The sequence below is a fragment of the Artemia sp. Qi Xiang Cuo genome, chromosome 3, assembly GCF_049724085.1.
Source record: "Artemia sp. Qi Xiang Cuo chromosome 3, ASM4972408v1, whole genome shotgun sequence".
In the NCBI taxonomy this organism is placed as follows: Eukaryota; Metazoa; Arthropoda; class Branchiopoda; order Anostraca; family Artemiidae; genus Artemia; species Artemia sp. Qi Xiang Cuo.
In genome coordinates this window covers 88,463,462-88,487,548 of record NC_142796.1, presented here as the reverse complement: position 1 = coordinate 88,487,548, position 24,087 = coordinate 88,463,462, and the positions used below count along the sequence as shown (strand labels likewise).

Genomic DNA, 24,087 nt, shown 5'->3' with positions numbered 1-24,087 from the left:
ACAAGGTAAACCACGACAAAACACTACTGAAATATTCCAACTCTTACATTTCAATGAAAAAAATCTAAAATGAACTTTGAAACAACAAGAGAATGTAACAGTGACTTGGTAAACCACTCTTACACTTCAACGAATGGTAACTTTACAACTTGGTAAATCAAACTCTTACACTTCAACGAATAAATCCAAAATGAACTTTGAAACATCTTCAGAATGTAACAGTGACAAGGTAAACCACAACAAAACATTACTGAATTATTCCAACTCTTACATTTCGACGAAAAAAATCTAAAATTTGAAACATTAAGAGAATGTAACAGTGATATGGTAAACCACGACAAAACACTATTGAAATAATCCAACTCTTACATTTCAACGAAAAAAAAATCCAAAATGAAATTTGAAACATCAATAGAATGTAACAGTGACAAGGTAAACTGCGACAAAACACTAGTGAAATATTCCATCTCTTAAATATCAATGAAAAACATCCAAGAAGAACTTTGAAACATCAAGAGAATGTAACAGTGCAAAGTAAACCACAACAAAACACTACTGAAATATTTCAATTTTTACATTTCGACGAAGATATCCAAAATGAACTTTGAAACTTCAAGAGAATGTAACAGTGACACGGTACACTGCGACAAAACACAATTGAAATATTCCAACTCTTGCATTTCAGCGAAAAAAAATAATCCAAAATGAACTTTGAAACATCAAGAGAATGTAACAGTGACAAGGTAAACCACGACAAAACACTACTGAAATATTCCAACTCTTACATTTCAACGAAAACAATCCAAAATGAACTTTGAAACATTAAGAGAATGTATGAATGACAACGTAAACCACGACAAAACACTACTGAAATATTCCAACTCTTACATTTCAATAAAAAACATCCAAGATGAACTTTTGGAAAATAAAGAGAATCTAACAGTGACAAGGTAAACCACGACAAAACACTCCTGAAATATTCCAACTCTTACATTTCAACGAAAAATATATAAAATGAACTTTGAAACATCAAGAGAATGTAACTTTGAAACATTTTCAGAATGTAACAGTGACAAGGTAAACAATGAGAAAACACTACTGAAATATTCCAACGCTTGCATTTCAACGAAAAACATCCAAAATGAACTTTGAAACATCAAGAGAATGTAACAGTGAAATGGTAAACCACGACAAAACACTACTGAAATAGTCCAACTCTTGCATTTCAACGAAAAAATCAAAAATGAACTTTGAAACATCATGAGAATGTAACAGTGACATAGTAAACCATGACAAACACTACTGAAATAATCCAACTCTTGCATTTCAACGAAAAAGATCCAAAATAAACTTTGAAATATTTTCAGAATGTAAAAGTGACAAGATAAACCACGAGAAAACTCTACTGAAATATTTCAACTCTTACATTTCAACAAAAAAAATCCAAAATGAAATTTGGAACATCAAGAGAATGTAACAGTGACAAAGTAAACCACGACAAAACACTACTGAAATATTCCAACTCTTGCATTTCAAAAAAATCCAAAATGAACTTTGAAACATCAAGAGAATGTAACAGTGACATGGTAAACCACGAGAAAACACTAATGAAATAATTCAACTCTTGCATTTCAACGAAAAAGATCCAAAATGAACTTTGAAACATCAATAGAATGTACCAGTGATAAGGTAAACCACGATGAAACACTAATGAAATATTCCAACTCTTGCAATTCAATTAAAAAGATCTAAAATGAACTTTGAAACATCAAGAGAATGTAACAGTGAGAAGGTAAACCACGACAAAACACTACTGAAATATTCCAACTCTTGCATTTCAACGAAAAAGATCCAAAGGAACTTTGAAACATCATGAGAATGTAAAAGTGACATGGTAAACCATGATAAAACACTACTGAAATAATCCAACTCTTGCGTTTCAGCGACAAAGATCCAAAATGAACTTTGAAATGTCAAGATAATGTAACAGGGACAAGGTAAACCATGAGAAAACACTACTGAAATAGTCCAACTCTTGCATTTAAAAAAAAAAAATCCAAAATGAACTTTAAAGCATCAAGAGAATGTAACAGTGACAAGGTAAACCACGACAAAACACTACTTAAATATTCCAACTCTTGCAATTCAATTAAAAATATCTAAAATGAACTTTGAAACATCAAGAGAATGTAACAGTGAGAAGGTAAACCACGACAAAACACTACTGAAATATTCCAACTCTTGCATTTCAACGAAAAAGTCCAAAGGAACTTTGAAACATCATGAGAATGTAAAAGTGACATGGTAAACCATGAGAAAACACTACTGAAATAATCCAACTCTTGCGTTTCAGCGACAAAGATCCAAAATGAACTTTGAAATGTCAAGAGAATGTAACAGGGACAAGGTAAACCACGAGAAAACACTACTGAAATATTCCAACTCTTACATTTCAACAAAAAAAAATCCAAAATGAAGTTTGAAACATCAAGAGTATGTAACAGTGATAAGGTAAGCCACGATAAAACACTACTGAAATATTCCAACTCTTACATTTCAACGAATGAAAACCAAAATGAACCTTGAAAGATCAAGAGAATGTAATTCAACTCTTGCATTTCAACGAAAAAGATCCAGAATGAACTTTGAAACGTCAAGAGAATGTAACAGTGACAAGGTAAACTATGAGAAAACACTACTGAAATATTCCAACTCTTGCATTTCAACGAAAAAGATCTAAAATGAACTTTGAAACATCAAGAGAATTTTACAGTGAGAAGGTAAACCACGACAAAACACTACTGAAATAATCCAACTCTTGCATTTCAACGAAAAAATCCAAAATGAACTTTGAAACATCATGAGAATGTAACAGTGACATGGTAAACCATGACAAACACTACTGAATTAATCCAACTCTTGTATTTCAACGAAAAAAATCCAAAATCAACTTTGAAACATCAAGAGAATGTAACAGTGACAAGGTAAACCATGAGAAAACACTACTGAAATATTCAACTCTTACATTAAAAAAAATCCAAAATGATCTTTGAAACATCAAGAGAATGTAACATTGACATGGTAATCCATGGCAAAACACTACTAAAATAATCCAACTCTTGCATTTAAAAAAAAATCCAAAATGAATTTTTAAACATCATGAGAATGTAACAGTGACATGGTAAACCATGACAAACACTACTGAATTAATCCAACTCTTGTATTTCAACGAAAAAGATCCAAAATCAACTTTGAAACGTCAAGAGAATGTAACAGTGACATGGTAAACCATGACAAACACTACTGAAATAATCCAACTCTTGCATTTCAACGAAAAAAATCCAAAATGAACTTTGAAACGTCAAGAGAATGTAACAGTGACATGGTAAACCATGACAAACACTACTGAAATAATCCAACTCTTGTATTTCAACGAAAAAGATCCAAAATCAACTTTGAAACATTTTCAGAATGTAACAGTGACAAGGTAAACCACGAGAAAACACTACTGAAATATTCCAACTCTTGCATTTAAAAGAGAAAGATTCAGAGTGAATTTTGAACTATCACGAGAATGTAATAATAACATGGTAAACCACGACTAAGTACTACTGAAATATTCAAACTCTTGTATTTCAACGAAAATGAACTTTGAAACATCAAGAGAATGTAACAGTGACAAGGTAAACCATGACGAGATGTAAAAAAAAAAGTTGAAAAAATACTATGTTAAAAAAAATAAAAAAACGTATTAAAAAAATGGAAGGAGGGGAGGAGGAGGGGAGGAGGAGGGGAGGGTAGGGGAGGAAGGGGAGGAATGGGATGAAGGGGAGGGGTGGGAGGGGACGGGGTAGGAGAGGGGGCTCTTTGGGGCCCGGGGACCTTCGGGGGCCCTTGGGGCCCTTTGGGGTTGGGGTAGGGGACCTTACAATATTGTTCAAAAGGAACTTGTGTATTATAACAACCACAGAGTTTCACCCCAAATCATCCTCTAAAATGTCTCAAACTTTTTCGCCCAAAAAATCCCTAAAATGCCGATTAATTTGTTTTCGCCCAAATAATCCCTTAAAAATAATTTTTGTATGTTCCTTTGTTTCGGCATGCCTGCGCTGTCACATTTGAAATTCCCAAGAAACCATTTCCCGCGTAAAATATATTCAATCTATCTTGATCTCGTTTGAATTTCTGAAAATATATCTAAGGTGTTCCTAGTTACATTAGTATGGCTTCGATAGAATATTAATATTTATCTCTCAGACCTAAAGAATTTTAAATTACATATCGTATATAAACTGCAAACTAAATACTTCATCTCTTCCCCTAAGTGAAGTCATATGCATTCCCCTATGTATCTTAACCATCAAACAGAACGAAACCATGAAAAAGCTGATGTTTTTTCATGGTTTGAAAAAACCATTAAAAAACATCCACAGTGAGAAAAACCATGAAAAAACATCCTCAGTGAGAAAAACCATAAAAACATGCATAAATTATGTAGGCCTCGGAACTCATGATAGGTTCCTACTAACAGCTTGGTGTGTGCAGTTGAAACTAACAGAGCTTGTTGTGAGGGATGTTGAACTAACCAAAAGAAAATATTTCCATCCTACTGCTACTTCTTCTACTCTTACTACTACCACTATTGCTATTATTACTACTTCTATTACTACTGCTGCCGCTACAGCCTTGGCTACTACAATTAATTCTTCTGCTACTACTACTACTATTACTGCTATTAAAACTAAGGATATTAAGGGTAAAAATTTGGAATATACAGAAACTCTATAGAACTAAGTCGAAACACACAATGCCCTTACGGGTTGTCAAACGGACACATCAGAAATGCTTCTGGAACGGTTGATGGTATTAAGTTGACACTTTCAGCTTATGTTGAAGGGGATGTTGAAGACACCAAAGCTGCTATGCATATACTGTTGCTAATGCTACTACAACTATTGCTACTATGCAAGCTCAGGGTATTAAGGTGAAGTTTTTATGGTGAAGGGGTTAAGGCGAATATTTAAGCGGATGTGTAACTAAATCAAAACAAACTATGAACATGTGGACTTTCAAACAGTTCACAAAACAATATCTGAAGAACAACTTATATTATTAAGTTAGACCTTTAAGGGTAAGTTGTGGGAGATTTGAACTAGCCAGAAGGCACTATGTGTATACTTTGAATACTGGAATATTATTGAAATTTATTTATGCTCATCTTTGGCTTAATGGAGCTCTTTACTTTTCTTTGAAAAACTTGTTTTGTGGAAAATGTTTTTCAAATTAATTACTGAAAAAGCAAACGAACTTGGATTGACTTTAATACATACTGACATTCATTCCTAAAAGTCTTAAAAATTTGGTATTTATTTAAGTTAAAAAAAGAGTTTAAAAAGAGTGGGGCATTGACCCCAGTGAATTTCCTACCCTCGCCCAAAACAGGCCAATCTGGAGACGAATAACGGCACTGACGTCTGGTTCCCTCTACGCTGGTGACGCTGGCGAGCAAGAGCTTTAAGTAAGTCAAGTCGAGTAAATACTTTTGTTGATTTAGAAACTATTTTAACTGCATTTACTTATTGTGGGCTCCAGAAAGGTGAACAAACGATTATGTAAGATCGTTAAAATGTTTCCCTGATTCAAGGATCTGTAAGACATTTTTTTTTTTTTTTGCAAAATTTCATTGCTTTCTTCCATAGAATTGGATGGAACAAAAGTGGTGGCTTGGGTTTTCAGTAAGCTGTTAGTAGTAGTATTGTTTTTGGAATATTAATAGTACGTATTTCCATGATTCCGTATGCATTTTCATTCATTTTATGTAAATAGCTACCATCATGTCCCTATTTTGAAGGAATTTAGTGTCCAGTACTGTTTATTACTTTTAATAACTCATCTAAAAAGGTCCCAAGGACCAACACAGCTGCCCACACTCCTCCTCCCTAGATATATTCAAAGCTTTGCTCTTTACTCCCTCCCCCAATATTCGAATTTTCTTCAAATCCTTTCTTATGACGTCAAACAACTCCAGTCAAGGACGTCCTACTATCCGCTCGATCCCTGATGGATGGCCAGAAAGTACAATACTTGACAACCTATCATACATCACGTGACCTAACCATTTGAATCATGAGCTTATCAAATTCGTAGCTGCTCTACCTTTATCTGCTCTTTTTGGATCTTCGCGTGAACTGTTTTTGCTACCGCTTTGACGCCGATGCGAAGGAGAGAATTTTGCCATAAAGGGATAAGGGTTTGGACTGGCACAAGCATTTATTGTGATTGCTTTTCTCTTAAGTTGCTTCAAATTTTTGTAATTTACAGGATCTGCTTCAACCAGGAGACCAGTCCAACCAAGGTGATATTCCAGATGTATAGTAGTTGAATAGGTTAAGCCGTCTAGCGCGCCACATTCAACAAAAGTCCGTGATCCTTCCTAAAACGAGATAAGAATTGTTAAACATAACTTAGAGCCTTTCACATTCAGATGTTTATTTAAGATTCCATGTTACAAGGGAAAAGAACTGTTAAAAGGTCCACATTAAATGAACTGTACAGGGGTTGCGTCGAAAGACCGATGAAAGTTCAAAAAGGCTCTAAATAAAATTGGACGATTAGTGCTAGATTCGGGGCTTCTTTGGACCAAAACTTGGGACAATAGCTGGCAAATTTCAGGACCCAAAATCATCTAAAGTCGGGATAGCAGATAACTCTTTCCGGTATTCTTCAAAACCAGGCAAATAAAATAAATATCCTGCTAATATGTCGCTGAACATATGATTGAGCATACATCCATACTTTCTAGCAAAAATAAAATATGGGTTCCTATAAATCAAAGAACCCAAATATGGGTTAGAAATGATGGAATATTGTTCCCCATTTCTTCTATATCTGCTGTTGCCAAATTTAAACGAATGAAAAAGTAGAAAAAACGGGTGTAACAGTTTAAACAAGACAGTGAACAAAAACAAAAAAAACTTTAAATAATAAAAAATCTGAATATTTCGGCTTCACATCCGAAAGCTTTTATCAACAGTGAAGAAAAAGAAAAATTAAAAAAAAATTAGCCTAAGGTAAATAGGAAAAAAAGATAACAACAAAAACGCTAGAAGAAAAAGACGAAAAAACCCACATTTAAAAAAAAGCACGTCAAAAAGCACAAGACCAAGAAGTTTGCTATTGTTAACTTTAATGTCTCAATTAATCTTTCAAATGGGACTAATTAGATAAAATACCGAAATCAGGTAAACAAGCACAAGATCAAGATGTTTGATATTGCACAAAAGGCCGTACACAGGATTTTTTTTTCGGGGGGGGGGGTATTCAAAGATTTTTTCTGGGGTTTTACACAAAAAACCTAAAAAAAACGCATAAAAAATATCCGTTTTTGTTACGTTTTTACGAGTCAGAAAAACATTTCGGGGGAGGGGGAGGGGGAGGGTTCAAATCCAACTATCTCCCCTCCTGGGTATGACCTTCATTGCACATATATGTCTCAAATTGTCTTCTGAATGGAACACTAGTAATGAAACAGGTTATTGATTTTTTTTTAAAACCTTACTTATAGTCTTGTAAAATTACAATAAAATAAAAACTCGGTTAGTAAAATTGGTAAAATTGGTAAAATAAGGTAGAATTAGTAAAATAAGGGAAAATTAGTAAAATAAGGTAAAACAAGGGACTCCCTAGGAAATACAGGGTAAAATTGGTGTTTTAGAGCTGCCCTGTAGCTACAGGGCCATTTGAGCATTTCTTTAAGCAACACTTACAGTTTATAATGAATTTTCTTAATGGTTCTGATTTTTTCGGTTTAAAAAAGATAATACCACTTCATCTAGAATTTCCTTAATTTAATTAACTGTGTAGTTTATCCCTTCAGTAATCTTGTGCCTAGGGTAATACCTCAGCAATTGGACAGTGCCTGGTTTCGGACATTCATTTTGTAAAAGAATGGATTAAAAAAAAAAATCTATTTTACTTTTTTTGGGAGTATAAACTTATTAGTCATTATTTTCTACGTTTAAACCTAAGAAATGTTACCCTAACAGCATTGCGTATTTAAATAATCATATTTACCCACATTCCTCATACTATATACATGTAATTTTTTATTTATATATAAAAGTACCGAATTTAATTAAAAAAGAAGTTTGCGACACTTTGATGACGTTGATTAACTAAGCACTGGATCACAAGAGCGGAACATTCAGCCACTTTAGTAGAGTGTGACATTATACTTTGCATACTTTATGTTCCTTCCTGTGCTATTTGGGTACTTTACGTTCCTTGGCACCTTTCCAGAGCATGTACTTATGGATACCTTTCCAAGCAACGTGATTAAACATGCTTTTACAATCGGAATTGTTTGATTGACATTTGCAAAAAGGGATAAGGAATTCGCAAATTGGACTCTATGAACGATATTAATTAATGTTTGAATAATAGGAGTGTGATTGATTCTAATTAGTGATTGGATAATTTTTTAACAAGAAATCTCTGATTAAAATATTTTTGGAGGGATGGGAGCGAGGTGTCTTAGAGTACTTATAAAGGTGTTATTTGGGGAGATTTCGTTCCTTGGCACCTTTTCAGAGCATGTACTTATGGATACCTTGTTTGAATAATAGGAGTGTGATTGATTCTAATTAGTGATTTGATAATTTTTTAACAAGAAATCTCTGAATAAAATATTTTTGGATATTGTTAAATAAATAAATCTTGTACCTTTTAAAATAGCTTTACGGGGTTTGAGAGACTCTGCTGTTTTATTCTGTGTGTTTTTTTTTTCTTTACTTGGTGGTAATTCAAAAAACGAGGTGTTTCGTTAAACAAATCAGCCTTATACATAGATTTTTAGTTTTTTAGAGACTTATTTCTTTTTCTGTGTGTTTTTTCTTTACTTGGTGGTCAAACAAATAGCTTGTATTTCCTTCAAATATAAAATCATTGCACCTTTTAAAAATGCCTTTCGGTGTTTGAGAGACCCTCGTGCCTTAGTCTGTGTGTTTTTTTTTCTTTACTTGTTAGTCATTAAGAATGCGAAAATTTTTGTTAAAATACTAATTCCTGTACATTTTAAAATAGATTTACGGGGTTTGAGAGACTCTGTTGTTTAATTCTGTGTGTTTTTTTTCTTTACTTGGTGGTCATTCAAAAAGCGAGGATTTTTGTTAAATAAATAATTCTTGTACCTTTTAAAATAGCTTTACGGGGTTTGAGAGATTCTGTTGTTTTATTCTGTGAGTTTTTTTTTCTTTACTTGGTGGTCATTCAAAAAGCGAGGATTTTTGTTAAATAAATAGTTATTGTACCTTTTAAAATGGCTTTACGGGGTTAGAGAGACTCTGTTTTCTTATTCTGTGTGTTTTTTTTTCTTTACTTGCTGGTCATTCAAAAAGCGAGGATTTTTGTTAAATAAATAATTCTTTTACCTTTTAAAATAGCTTTACGGGATTTGACAGACTCTGTTGTCTTATTTTGTGTGTTTTTTCTTCTTTACTTAGTGGTCATTCAAAAAGCGAGGATTTTTGTTAAATAAATACTTCTTGTACCTTTTAAAATAGCTTTACGGGGTTTGAGAGACTTTTTTATTTTATTATGTGTTTTTTTTATTTACTTGGTGGTTATTTTAAAAGCGAGGATTTAATTTAAATAAATAATTCTTGTACCTTTTAAAATAGCTTTACGAGGTTTGAGAGACTCTGTTGTTTTATTCAGTTGATTTTTGTTAAATAAATAATTCTTGTACCTTTTAAAATTGCTTTACGGGGTTTGAGAGACTCTGTTGTTTTATTCTGTGTGTTTTTTTTTTACTTGGTGGTCATTCAAAAAGCGAGGAATTTTGTTAAATAAATAATTCTTTTACCTTTTAAAATAGCTTTACGGGGTTTGAGAGACTCTGTTGTTTTATTCTGTGTATTTTTTTTCTTTACTTGGTGGTCATTCAAAAAGCGAGGATTTTTGTTAAATAAATAATTCTTGCACCTTTTAAAATAGCTTTACGGGGTTTGAGAGACTCTGTTGTTTTATTCTGTGTGGTTTTTTTTCTTTGGTTGGTGGTCATTCAAAAAGCGAGGATTTTTGTTAAATAAAAAATTCTTATACCTTTTAAAATAGCTTTACGGGGGTTTGAAAGACTCTGTTGTCTTATTCTGTGTGTTTTTTTTCTTTACTTGGTGGTCATTCAAAAAGCGAGGATTTTTGTTAAATAAATAATTCTTGTATCTTTTAAAATAGCTTTATGGGGTTTGAGAGACTCTGTTGTTTTATTCTGTGTGATTTTTTCTTTACTTGATGGTCATTCAAAAAGCGAGGATTTCTGTTAAATAAATAATTCTTGTACCTTTTAAAATAGCTTTACGGGGTTTGAGAGATTCTGTTGTTTTATTCTGTGAGTTTTTTTTTCTTTACTTGGTGGTCATTCAAAAAGCGAGGATTTTTGTTAAATAAATAGTTATTGTACCTTTTAAAATGGCTTTACGGGGTTAGAGAGACTCTGTTGTTTTATTCTGTGTGTTTTTTTTTCTTTACTTGGTGGTCATTCAAAAAGCGAGGTTTTCTGTTAAATAAATAATCCTTATGCATTTTAAAATAGCTTTATGGGGTTTGAAAGACTCTGTTGTCTTATTCTGTGTGTTTTTTTTTCTTTACTTGGTGTTCATTTAGAAAGCGAGGATTTCTGTTAAATAAATAATTCTTGTGCCTTTTTAAAACATCTTTAAAGGGCTAGAGAGAATCTGTTGTCTTATTCAGTGTGTTTTTTTTTCTTTACTTGGTGGTCATTTAAAAAGCGAGGCTTTAAGTTAAATAAATAATTCTTGTACCTTTTAAAATAGCTTTACGGGGTTTGAGAGACTCTGTTGTCTTATTCCATGGGTTTTTGTTAAAAAAATAATTCTTTCACCTTTTAAATTTTATTTACGGGGTTTGATAGACTCTGTTATCTTATTATGTGTGTTTTTTTTTCTTTACTTGGTGGTCATTCAAAAAGCGAGTAATTCTTTTAAGTAAATAATTCTTGTACCGTTTAAAATAGCTTTACGGGGTTTGAGAGACTCTGTTGTTTTATTCTGTGTTTTTTTTTTCTTTACTTGGTGGTCATTCAAAAAGCGAGGATTTCTGTTAAATAAATAATTCTTGTACCTTTTAAAATAGCTTTACGGGGTTGAGAGACTCAGTTGTTTTATTCTGTGTGTTTTTTTTTATTTACTTGATGGTCATTCAAAAAGCGAGGTTTTTTGTTAAATAAATAATTCTTGTACCTTTTAAAATAGCTTTACGGGGTTTGAGAGACTCTGTTGTTTTATTCTGTGTGTTTTTTTTTCTTTACTTGGTAGTCATTCAAAAAGCTAGGATTTATGTTAAATAAATAATTCTTGTACCTTTAAAAATAGCTTTATGGGGTTTGAGAGACTCTGTTGTTTTATTCTGTGTGTTTTTTTCTTTACTTGGTGGTCATTCAAAAAGCGAGGATTTTTGTTAAATAAATAATTCTTGTACCTTTTAAAATAGCTTTACGGGATTTGAGAGACTCTGTTGTCTTATTCCGTGTGAATTATTTATTTAAGAGAAATCCTCGCTTTTTGAATGACCATCTTTACGGGGTTTGAGAGACTCAGTTGCTTTATTCTGTGTCTCTTTTTTTCTTTACTTGAAGGTCATTCAAAAAGCGAGGTTTTTTGTTAAATAAATAATTCTTGTACCTTTTAAAATAGCTTTACGGGGGTTTGAGAGACTCTGTAGTTTTATTCTGTGTGTTTTTTTTCTTTACTTGGTAGTCATTTAAAAAGCGAGGATTTCTGTTAAAGAAATACTTCTTTTCCCTTTAAAAATAGCCTTACGGGGTTTGAGAGACTCTGATGTTTTATTCTGTGTGTTTTTTTCTTTACTTGTTGGTAAATCAAAAAGCGAAAATTTTTTTTAAATAAATAATTCTTGTACATTTTAAAATAGCTTTAAGGGGTTTGAGAGACTCTGTTGTCTTATTCCGTGTGAATTATTTATTTAAGAGGAATCCTCGCTTTTTAAATGACCACCAAGTAAAGAAAAAAAACACACAGAATAAAACAACAGAGTCTCTCAAACCCCGTAAAGCTATTTTAAAAGGTACAAGAATTATTTATTTAACAGAAATCCTTGCTTTTTAAATGACCACCAAGTAAAGAACTAAAACACACAGAATAAAACAACAGAGTCTCTCAAACCCCGTAAAGCTATTTTAAAAGGTACAAGAATTATGTATTTAACAAAAATCCTCACTTTTTGAATGACCACCAAGTAAAGAAAAAAAACACACAGAATAAAACAACAGAGTCTCTCAAACCCCGTAAAGCTATTTTAAAAGGTACAAGAATTATTTATTTAACAAAACTCTTCGCTTTTTTAATGACCAACAAGTAAAGAAAAAAAGACACACAGAATAAAACAACAGTCTCTCAAACCTCATAAAGCTATTTTAAAAGGTACAAGAATTATTTATTTAACAAAAATCATCGCTTTTTCAATGACCATAAAGAAAAGAAAAAAAACACACATAATAAAACAACAGAGTCTCTCAAACCCCATAAAGCTATTTTAAAAGGTACAAGAATTATTTATTAAACAGAAATCCTCGCTTTTTGAATGACCACCAAGTAAAGAGAAAAAACACACAGAATAAAACAACAGTCTCTCAAACCCCGTAAAGCTATTTTTAAAGGTACAAGAATTATTTATTTAACAAAAATCCTCGCTTTTTGAATGACTACCAAGTAAAGAAAAAAACACAGAATAAAACAACAGAGTCTCTAAACCCCGTAAAGCTATTTTAAAAGGTACAAGAATTATTTATTTAACAGAAATCCTCGCTTTTTGAATGGCCACCAAGTAAAGAAAAAAACACAGAATAAAACTACAGAGTCTCTCAAACCCCGTAAAGCTATTTTTAAAGATACAAGAATTATTTATTTAACAAAAATCCTCGCTTTTTGAATGACCACCAAGTAAAGAAAAAAAACACACAGAATAAAACAACAGAGTCTCTCAACCCCGTAAAGCTATTTTAAAAGGTACAATAATTATTTATTTAACCGAAATCCTCGCTTTTTGAATGACAATCAAGTAAATAAAAAAAACACTCAGAATAAAAAAACAGAGTCTTTCAGACCCAGTAAAGCTATTTTAAAAGGTAAAAGAATTAGTTATTTAATAAAAATCCTCGCTTTTTAAATTACTACCAACTAAAGAAAAAAAAACAAACATAATAAAACACCAGAGTCTCTCGAACCCCGTAAAGCTTCTTTAAAAGGTACAAGAATTATTTATTTAACAAAAATCCTCGCTTTTTGAATGACCACCAAGTAAAGAAAAAAAAACACACAGAATAAAACAACAGAGTCTCTCAAACCCCGTAAAGCTATTTTAAAAGTTACAAGAATTATTTATTTAACAAAAATCATCGCTTTTTGAATTACCACCAAGTAAAAAAAAAAAAACAGTATAAAACAACAGAGTCTCTCAAACCCCTTAAAAATATTTTAAATGGTAAAAGAATTATTTATTTAAAAGAAATCCTAGCTTTTTGAATGACCACAAAGTAAATAAAAAAAACACACAGACTAAAAAAACAGAGTCTCTTAAACCCCGTAAAAATATTTTTAAATGTAAAAGAACTGTTTATTTTACAAAAATTATTGCTTCTTGAATGACCGCAAAATAAAGAAAAAAAAACACACAGAATCAGACAACAGAGTCTCTCAAACCCCGTAAAGCTATTTTAAAAGGTACAAGAATTATTTATTTACAAAAATCCTCGCTTTTTGAATGACCATCAAGTAAAGAAAAAAAACACACAGAATAAAACAACAGAGTCTCTCAAACCCCGTAAAGCTATTTTAAAAGGTAAAAGAATTATTTATTAACAAAAATCCTCGCTTTTTTAATTACCACCAATTAAAGAAAAAAAACACACAGAATAAAACAACAGAGTCTCTCAAACCCCGTAAAGCTATTTTTAAAGGTACAAGAATTATTTATTTAACAAAAATCCTCGCTTTTTGAATGACCACCAAGTAAAGAAAAAAACACACATTATAAAACAACAGAGTATCTCAAACCCCGTAAAGCTTTTTTAAAAGGTACAAGAATTATTTATTTAACAAAAATCCTCGCTTTTTCAATGACCACCAAGTAAAGAAAAAAAAACACACAAAATAAAACAACAGAGTCTCTCAAACCCCGTAAAGCTATTTTAAAAGGTAGAAGAATTATTTATTTAACAAAAATCCTCGCTTTTTGAATGATCACCAAGTAAAGAAAAAAAACACACAGAATAAAACAACAGAGTCTCTCAAACCCCGTAAAGCTATTTTAAAAGGTACAAGAATTATTTATTTAACAAAAATCCTCGCTTTTTGAATGACCACCAAGTAAATAAAAAAAACACACAAAATAAGACAACAGAGTCTCTCAGACCCCGTAAAGCTATTTTAAAAGGTACAAGAATTATTTATTTAACTAAAAACCTTGCTTTTTAAATGACCACCAAGTAAAGAAAAAAAACACACAGAATAAGACAACAGAGTCTCTCAAACCCCGTAAAGCTATTTTAAAAGGTACAAGAATTATTTATTTAACAAAAATCCTCGCTTTTTGAATGACCACCAAGTAAAGAAAAAAACACAGAATAAGACAACAGAGTCTCTCAAACCCCGTAAAGCTATTTTAAAAGGTACAAGAATTATTTATTTAACAAAAATCTACGGAATAAAACAACAGAGTCTCTCAAACCCCATAAATCTATTTTAAAAGGTAAAAAAATTATTTATTTAACTTGAATCGTCATTTTTTAAATGATAATCAAATACAGAAAAAAAACACACAGAATAACACAACAGAGTCTTCCAAACCCCCGTAAAGCTATTTTAAAAGGTACAAAGATTGATTATTTAAAAGAAATCCTTGCTTTTTGAATAATCAACAATTAAAGAAAAAACACACAGAAAAAGAAAACAAAGTCTATCAAACCCCGTAAATCTATTTTAAAAGGTACAAGAATGATTTATTTAACAAAAATCCTCGCTTTTTGAATGACCACCAAGTAAAGAAAAAACACACAGAATAAAACAACAGAGTCTCTCAAACCCCGTAAAGCTATTTTAAAAGGTACAAGAATTATTTATTTAACAAAAATCCTCGCTTTTTGAATGACCACCAAGTAAAGAAAAAAACGCACAGAATAAAACAACAGAGTCTCTCAAACCCCGTAAAGCTATTTTAAAAGGTACAAGAATTATTTATTTAACAGAAATCCTCGCTTTTTCAATGACCACAAAGTAAAGAAAAAAAATTACACAGAATAAAACAACAGAGTCTCTCAAACCCCGTAAAGCTATTTGAAAAGGTACAAGAATTATTTATTTAACAAAAATCCTCGCTTTTTGAATGACCATCAAGTAAAGAAAAAAAACACACAGAATAAAACAACAGAGTGTCTCAAAACCCGTAAAGCTATTTTAAAGGGTACAAGAATTATTAATTTAACAAAAATCCTCGCTTTCTCAATGGTCAACAATTAAAGAAAAAAAAACACAGAGAATAAAACAACAGAGTCTCTTAAACCCCGTAAAGCTATTTTAAATGGTACAAGAATTATTTATTTAACAATAATCATCGCTTTTTCAATGATTACAAAGTAAAGAAAAAAAACACACAGAATAAAACAGCAGAGTCTCTCAAACCCCGTAAAGCTATTTTAAAAGGTACAAGCATTATTTATTTAACAAAATCCAAAATTATTTTATTCAGAGATTTATAGTTAAAAAATTATCCAATCACTGATTAGAATCAATCACACTCCTATTATTCAAACATTAATTAATATCGTTCATAGAGTCCAATTTGCGAATTCCTTATCCCTTTTTGCAAATGTCAATCAAACAATTCCGATTGTAAAAGCGTGTTTAATCACGTTGCTTGGAAAGGTATCCATAAGTACAGGCTCTGAAAAGGTGCCAAGGAACGTAATCTCCCCAAATAGCACAGGAAGGAACATAAAGTATGCAAAGTATAATGTCACACTCTACTCACTTTCACAGTCATCAAGACTCTCTTCAACAGGATTTGCTTGTAAATCTAGCTCCTCTCCTTCATATTTAGATTCTGATTCAAGTGACTGTGCCAGTTCCAGAGCCCCTCTCCCCTAAACGTAAGTCCTGGACACGGCCCTGAGGATTATATACCAATTCCTACCTCCACCCTCCGATCGTCTCTCCCTTAGAGCTAATTTTGAATTAATCTGATGATTCTTTCAAAACAACTACTGAAACACAAGGAGCTGTTAAACTAGAATAAGAGTTTCTTTTAGACACTGTAGTCAGTAACAACTCATTCGGTAGTAATTCATTGAAAAGCATGATAAATCTTAGAAAAGAGCTCTGGACCTTCGATTTCCAATTGACTGGTCCCCCTCCAAAGCTTATTCGACCACCTCTTCCACATGAAGTGCCTCTGGGAAAAAACAAATGAAGAAATATTAATACATTGTACCCTTATGGGTCTTTACTATAAGTATTGCAATACGATTGCCCCTGACTTAAACAGGAGAGTAGAAATTTCAATTTCCCATCTAATGAAAATCCTGTAATTATCCAAGTGTAAAATAAGGAGCAATTATCCCGGGGGGTTTACTTTCCGGGGGTGGGGTGCTGGCTTCCGGGTAAAAGACGGTATGAATACAAGATATGAAATTTGAAATAAAAATGAGGACATGGATTTTGCTTTGGCACTCCACATTGTTGAAAAGCCAGATCATACAGTTCTTTTTGATGAGACAAACTTAATATTTGAAACAAATGGCTTCCCGAATTCTTTTAGGAAGGCAATTGAAATTGAAAAAAAAATCATATATAGAGACCTTGCTTAAATAGAGATACTGGAGATATTCGTATAAACCCAATTTACAGAAAATTAAAATTAAAGGATTCAAATAACATTTTTCTTAAGTTTAAATTAAGATCATCTGACCACACTTTTAATGAAATAGGTCAGTAGACAAACTAAGTCAATCCCTAAGCAGAGAATTCTTGCCAAATTAAATTGCTGAATAGTATTTCATTTATTTTGGCTTGTTTTTTTTTTATTCTTCCGCTCAGTTAGAGTTAATTCAAAATATTAGTTTTCCTTCTTTTTTGAGCACTGAAGACTACTGGGCAGAAGTTCCTGACGAAATATTTGCCTCTATCATTTCCACTTCTTTTTTGCCTGGTGGCTGATATTACCCTCATTTTTCTCGGCTATTTGATTTTTTTTCATGTTTATCATGTGTAAATCCTGCTTGTATTTTTATTTGAGCTAATATTTCACCACTATAAAATTATAATTACCTGTATTATAATACACTTTATCATTCTGATAACAAGAGACCTAAGCAGGGTCGCCACCAGCTCAAAACTTAAATCCCGATTTTTCTTCGAAAAAAATCCCGGAACACGGTTTTTAGTTTATACAACATAGGACAGCACAGTGATGACGTAAGAATCAAGGCGCGAAATTCAAACTACGGTGAGACGTAGTTTCTAGTTGTAACTAATAACTGATTGAGAATGTTCCTAGTATTATTTCGACGTGAAAACGTTCTGGTGGATGAGCAGGATCTACGACAGACATTTTAGGCCAAAATAAATCGCCAAAGTTCCAAGAAAACGTGTCGACGCTTCCACAGTAGTGGGGGAGGTGCTGATCCGGGACGAACGTTCTTAATGATGATTTGGATAACAGGGATGAAACCAAGATGAGAATAATACGAGAAATATTTTAATTGGATAGAATGAGAGTGCTAAAAGGGTTAAAACTGCTTAGCAGTTAAGGTAAGTCTGAGAGTACGGTAAGTTTCACGGAACTTGACATAAATATTAGAATAGCATCATTGGTATCAATCTATAGAAACGGTTAGCGACGACAAGAAGATCTTGCGACTTAACTTAGCTTTAATTCTTGGCTGTGTTCCGCATAACACATAAGTACATAATGAGGGGTGGGGGGGAGAATTTGTAATATTCTTTAACAATGGAGTTTACTAAAAGGTTGAAACTAATAAAGCTGTGGATGCCAAGAAAAGAATTTTAATATAGAAACTCAGAAGAATCCTTAGAAATCAACTAGCGAGATGGTTATGGATTTGAACCATCAAGGACCGCAACCACCAAGGCCCATAACCACCAAGGACCTCAACCTCCAAGGGTAACCCCTCCCTAACCTCAAAGGGACCCCCTACCTCCAACTTTAGGCCCCCATTTTTAAATACTTTTTTTTAAGTTTATTTTTTTAACTTTTTTTATTTTTAACATGGTAATTTAAAAAAAAAATTTTACATGTCTTAGAATGACATGAAACATACTTAAAACAAAAAAACTCACATTTAATATTTTCCAAATTCAAAATGAGAATGATATAGATATGTTATTCGTGACTTTTTCTATTAGAAAAATAATGTTTGTAGTAGCACTTTTTGCTATATATATCTTTATCAATGTCTTTTGAAGGATACGTTTGATAACATTGACAAAATTTAAGCATCTGAGTAAATAAATGTTTTCTATCAACATCTTTTGTCGGATACGTCGGATAACATTGTCAAAATCTATAAATTCTTTATCAATGTTTTTTTACAAATATGTTTGATAACAGAGACAAAATCTAAGTATCAGAGTGAATAAAATCTTTACTAACATTCTTCATCGACATCATTTGTCGGATACGTTGGATAACATTGACAAAATCAATGTATTAGAATGAAAAAATCCTTTATCGACATCTTTTGTCGGATATGTCTGATAAAATTGAGAAAATCTATGTATCAGAGTGAATTAAATCTTTATCAAAATTCTTTGCTGGATATGTCAGATAAAATTATCAAAATCTAAGTATCAGAATAATTAAATTCTATATCTAGACCCTTTGTCGGATATATAGGATAACATTGACAAAATCTAAGTATCAGAGTGAATAAATTTTTTATCAACATCTTGTCACATACATCGGATAATGTTTGTAGTAGCACTTTTTTTGGACTTAAATTTTTTTGGACTTAGAAAATTAATAAACTTTTTGTACGCATCTTAAAACGATATGAAATATGCATGCGGCTGTATCAATGGAACTCTATGGCTACTCACACACATTATGCGACTATACCAGTAGTACTCTATGGATGCTTATCGAGACTATCTAGTTTATTATGTGTATTAAATCAGTAATTTTCTTACATTGGAAGGATAACCACCGATATCATATTTTTTTTAAGTGAAGATGAATTATTAGACGAAAGTGTGTACGCACGATAAAATCATCGTTGCGTTAAATGCTGACATATATCAATATTTGAACTACGAAACAAGCACTAGTGGTAACACTATTCGAAACGTATGATGCGTTGCCATGACAGTGAGAGTTTATATTTCTTTTGAACATCGAAAGCATTCAATATCACTCATGTTGGATATGCGAGAGTGATATCTCTACAGAAGTTAGTGCTCAAACGAAACAGAAAAATAAAAATAATAGCTGATGAAGATGGACATCTTCTCGATAATGCTTCTGGTAACACGTTACCTGTGGAAATATCATATTGCCATCGTTTTGGTATTAATATTGAAATGAAAGCTCAGAGGAAAAGAAAGGCCAACTGTTGCACTAATATTATGTCATATTTTGTCTACATGCCAGAACTGTTAACTGTGTAAACACAATGTGAGAATAGACAGTGACATCACTAGCAAAATCAAAAGGGCATTGGCAGACAATATCACTAATAAATATAGAGATAAATTGATGGAAAATAATGCGCAGGTGAACATTATTACTACTATTGATCATATAATCAATGAACCCATTGAAACCAAAGATGAAACGCATATTGAAGCTGTATATGACACCCCTATAAAAATTGTGTATGACTCAAAATGGATTAATGATTATTCTACTGATTACGAAGTAGGAGAATACAATAGCTACAGTATCAAGAGAGAACATTAGTAACTATTTTATGGAACAGATTCAAAATGTCCAAAGTTGTTCATTCATTTTGATAATGTATATTAATATATGTAACATATTTTTTATATTAATATTCTACATATCATTATTTTATTAAAAATATATTACGCATAACCTTGTTATGTGTTCATTATTTTTAGAGTATGCTTGTATATCAAACGTTTAGAATGTCTACTAAAAAATCGGAGATGTAAGAAAAGGAAGTTTCATGCATCATATGTCGGATAGATGGGTTAACATCGACAAAATCTAAGTATCAGAATAAATAAATTCTTTATCAACATCTTTTGTCGGATAGGTCGGATAAAATTGATAAAATCAAAATATCAGAGCGAATAAATTCCTTATCGACATCCTTTACCGGATACGTCGGTTAACATTATCAAAATCTAAGTGTCAGCGTTATTAAATTCTATATCAACGTCAACATCTTATCAGATACATAGGATAACATTGACAAAATCTAAGTACCAGAGTGAATAAATTGTTTGTATCAACATCTTTGTCAAATACATCGGATAAAATTGACAAAATCTAAGTATCAGATTAAAAAAAAAATTTATCAACATCTTTGGTAAGATACGCATGATAACATTGTCAAAATCTGAAGTATCAGAGTGAGCAAATTCTTTATCAACTTCTTTTGTCGGATACATCAGATAACATTCAGATTGAATAAATTCTTTATCATTGCCTTTCGTCACATATGCTTGATAAAATTGTGAAATTCTAAGTATCAGAGTGAATAAATTCTTTATCAATGTCTTTTGACAGATACGTTTGATAACACTGACAAATTCTAAGTATCAGAGTGAATAAATTCTTTATCAGCTTCTTTTGTCAGATACATCAGATAACATTCACAAAATCTAATTATCAGAGTGAATAAATTCTTTATAATCGTCCTTTTTCAGATATCCTTGATAAAAGTGAGAAAATCTAAGTATCAGAGTTAATAAATTCTTTAACAATGTCTTTTGACAGATATGTTCGATAACACTGACAAAATCTAAGTCTCTGAGTGAATAAATCCTTTATTAACATTCTTTATCGATATCATTTGTCGGATACGTCGGATAACATTGACAAAATCTATGTATTAGAAGCAATAAATTCTTCATCATCATCTTTTGTCGGATACATCGGATAAAATTGAGAAAATCTATGTATCATAGTGAATAAATTTTTTATCAACAACCTTTGCTGGATACGTTTGTTAACATTATCAAAATCTAAGTATCACAATGATTAAATTCTATATCAACATCTATTCTCGTATACATAGGATAACATCAAAAAAATCTAAGTATCAGAGTGAATAAATGTTTTCTATCAACATCTTTGTCAGTTACATTGGATATAATTGACAAAATCTAAGTATCAGATCGACTATATTCTTTATCAACATCTTTTGTCAGATACGTCGGATAACATTGTCAAAATCTAAGTATAAGAGTGAATGCATTTTTCATCAACATCCTTTGTCAGATACATCGGATAAAATTGAAAAAATCTAAGTATCAGAGTGAATAAATTTTTATCAGCATCTTGTAAGATACATCGGATAAAATTGACAAAATCTAACTATCATATTGAATAAATTCTTCATCAATATCTTTTGCCAGATACGTCAGATAACATTGTCAAAATCTAAGTATCAGAGTGAATAAAGTTTTTATCAACATTCTTTGTCAGATACATAGGATAAAATTGACAAAATCTAAGTATCAGTGTGAATAAATTTTTTTATCAACATCTTGTAAGATATATCGGATAAAATTGACAAAATCTAAGTATCAGATTGAATAAATTCTTCATCAATATCTTTTGTCAGATACATCGGATAAAATTGACAAAATCTAAGTATCAGAAAAAATAAATTTTTTATCAACATCCTTTCTCAGATACAACGGAAAAAATTGACAAAATCTAAGTATCTGAGTGAACAATTTTCTTATCAACACCTTGTCAGATACATCGGATAAAACTGACAAAATCTAAGTATAAGATTGAATACATTCTTCATCAATATCTTTTTTTCGGATACGTTGAATAAAATTGACAAAATCTAAGTATCGGATTGAATAAATTCTTTATCAGCGTCTTTTGTCTAATCCATCGGATATCATTAAAAAAAATCTAAGTATCAGACCCAATAAATTCTTCATCATTGTCTTTTGTCAGGTATGCTTGATGAAATGGAAAATATCTAAGAACAAATTTTTTATCAGTGTCTTTTGACAGATACGTTTGATAACAATGACGAAATCTAAGTATCAGAATTAATAAATGTTTTGTTTCAACATCTTTGTCAGTTACATAGGATAAAATTTAAAAAATCTAAGTATCAGATTGAATAAATTTTTTATCAACATCTTTTGTAGTACACGTCAGGTAACATTGTCAAAATCTAAGTATCAGAGTGAATAAATTCTTTATCAACTTATTTTGTCAGATACATCATATAACATTCACAAAATCTAAGTATCAGAGTGAATAAATTCTTTATCATCGTCTTTTGTCAGATATATTTATAACATTGACAAAATCTAAGTATCAGAGTGAATAAATTCTTTTTCAATGTCTTTTGACAAATACGTTTGATAACACTGACAAAATCTAGGTATTAGAGTGAATAAATTCTTTATTAACATTCTTTATCGACATCATTTGTTGGATATGTCAGATAAGACTGACAAAATCTATGTATTAGAATGACTAAATCCTTCATCAACATCTTTTGTCGGACACATAGGATAACATTGACAAAATCTAAGTATCAGAGTGAATAAATTTAATTATCAACATCCTTTGTCACATACATCACATAAAATTGACAAATTCTAAGTATCAGAGTGAATAAATTTTTTTATAAACATCTTGTCAGATACATCGGATAAAATTGACAAAATCTAAGCATCACATTGAATAAATTCTTCATCAAAATCTTTTGTCGGATGCGTGAGATAAAGTTGACGAAATCTAAATATCAGATTGAATAAATTCTTTATCAACGTCTTTTGTCGGATAAATCAAATAACATTCACAAAATCTATGTATCAGACCCAATAAATTCTTCATCATCGTCCTTTGTCAGATACGCTTGATACAATTGAGAAAATCTAAGTATTAGAGTGAACAAATTCTTTATCAATGTCTTTTGACGGATACGTTTGATAATAGTGACAAAATCTAAGTATCAGGGGGAATGTATTCTTTATTAACATTCTTTATCAACATCATTTGTCTGATACGTCGGATAACATTAACACAATCTATGTATTAGAATGAATAAATTCTTTATCAACATCTATTGTCGGAAACATCGGATAAAATTGATATAATCTAATTATCAGAGTAAAAAAATTCTTTATCAACAGCTTTTTTCAGATACATCGGATAAAACTGACAGAATCTAAGTATCAGATTGAGTAAACTCTTTGTTAACATCCTTTGTCGGATACATTGGATAACATTGACAAAATCTCAGTATCAGAGTGAATAATTTTTATCATCATCTTTTTTGTGAGATACATCGGATAAAATTGATAAAATGTAAGTATGAAATTGAATAAATTCTGTATCGACATCCTTTGTTCAGGGCTTCCACATTTCAATTTCAATTTTCCTTATTTTAATATAAATTTTCCCTAAAATTCCTTGTCAATAAGTCTGATTTCTCCCTATTTTTTCCCTAAAAAAAGAAATATTTTGCCAGAGATTTCTATACAAACTACACGAAAAATATAGCACAGCATCAAAGCGTTATTTTTCACTTCAGATAATAATTGACATAATATCTTTTACACTACTGATTAAGTGCAAAAAAGCTCAATTAAAAAAAAACTTCAACTAAGTCTCATCTCCAGCACTTCATCGCACGTAGCGTTTGCTTTCGTCTTGAAGCCAGCGACAGCTTTTGGTATGCTTACAGTTGATGCAGTTTTATCTTCGTTTTTCAACCAGTAATTGACTCGAATAAGTGAGACTAACGTGACACTCTCGAGATTATTTCGGATGTCTGTTTTGATTAATTTCAGGAGACTAAACAAAGTTTCA

At 31.4% G+C, this 24,087-nt stretch overlaps 1 protein-coding gene across 1 annotated transcript in view; it reads right to left on the bottom strand.

Moving 5' to 3' along the window:
- LOC148954714 (uncharacterized) overlaps positions 1-24,087 on the bottom strand; it is a 111,170-nt gene that overhangs the window by 34,300 nt on the left and 52,783 nt on the right. Inside the window, exon 2 of the mRNA XM_089087218.1 lies at positions 6,157-6,433. Coding sequence (XP_088943344.1) covers positions 6,157-6,433 — 277 coding nt within the window. The remainder of the gene's footprint in view (positions 1-6,156; positions 6,434-24,087) is intronic.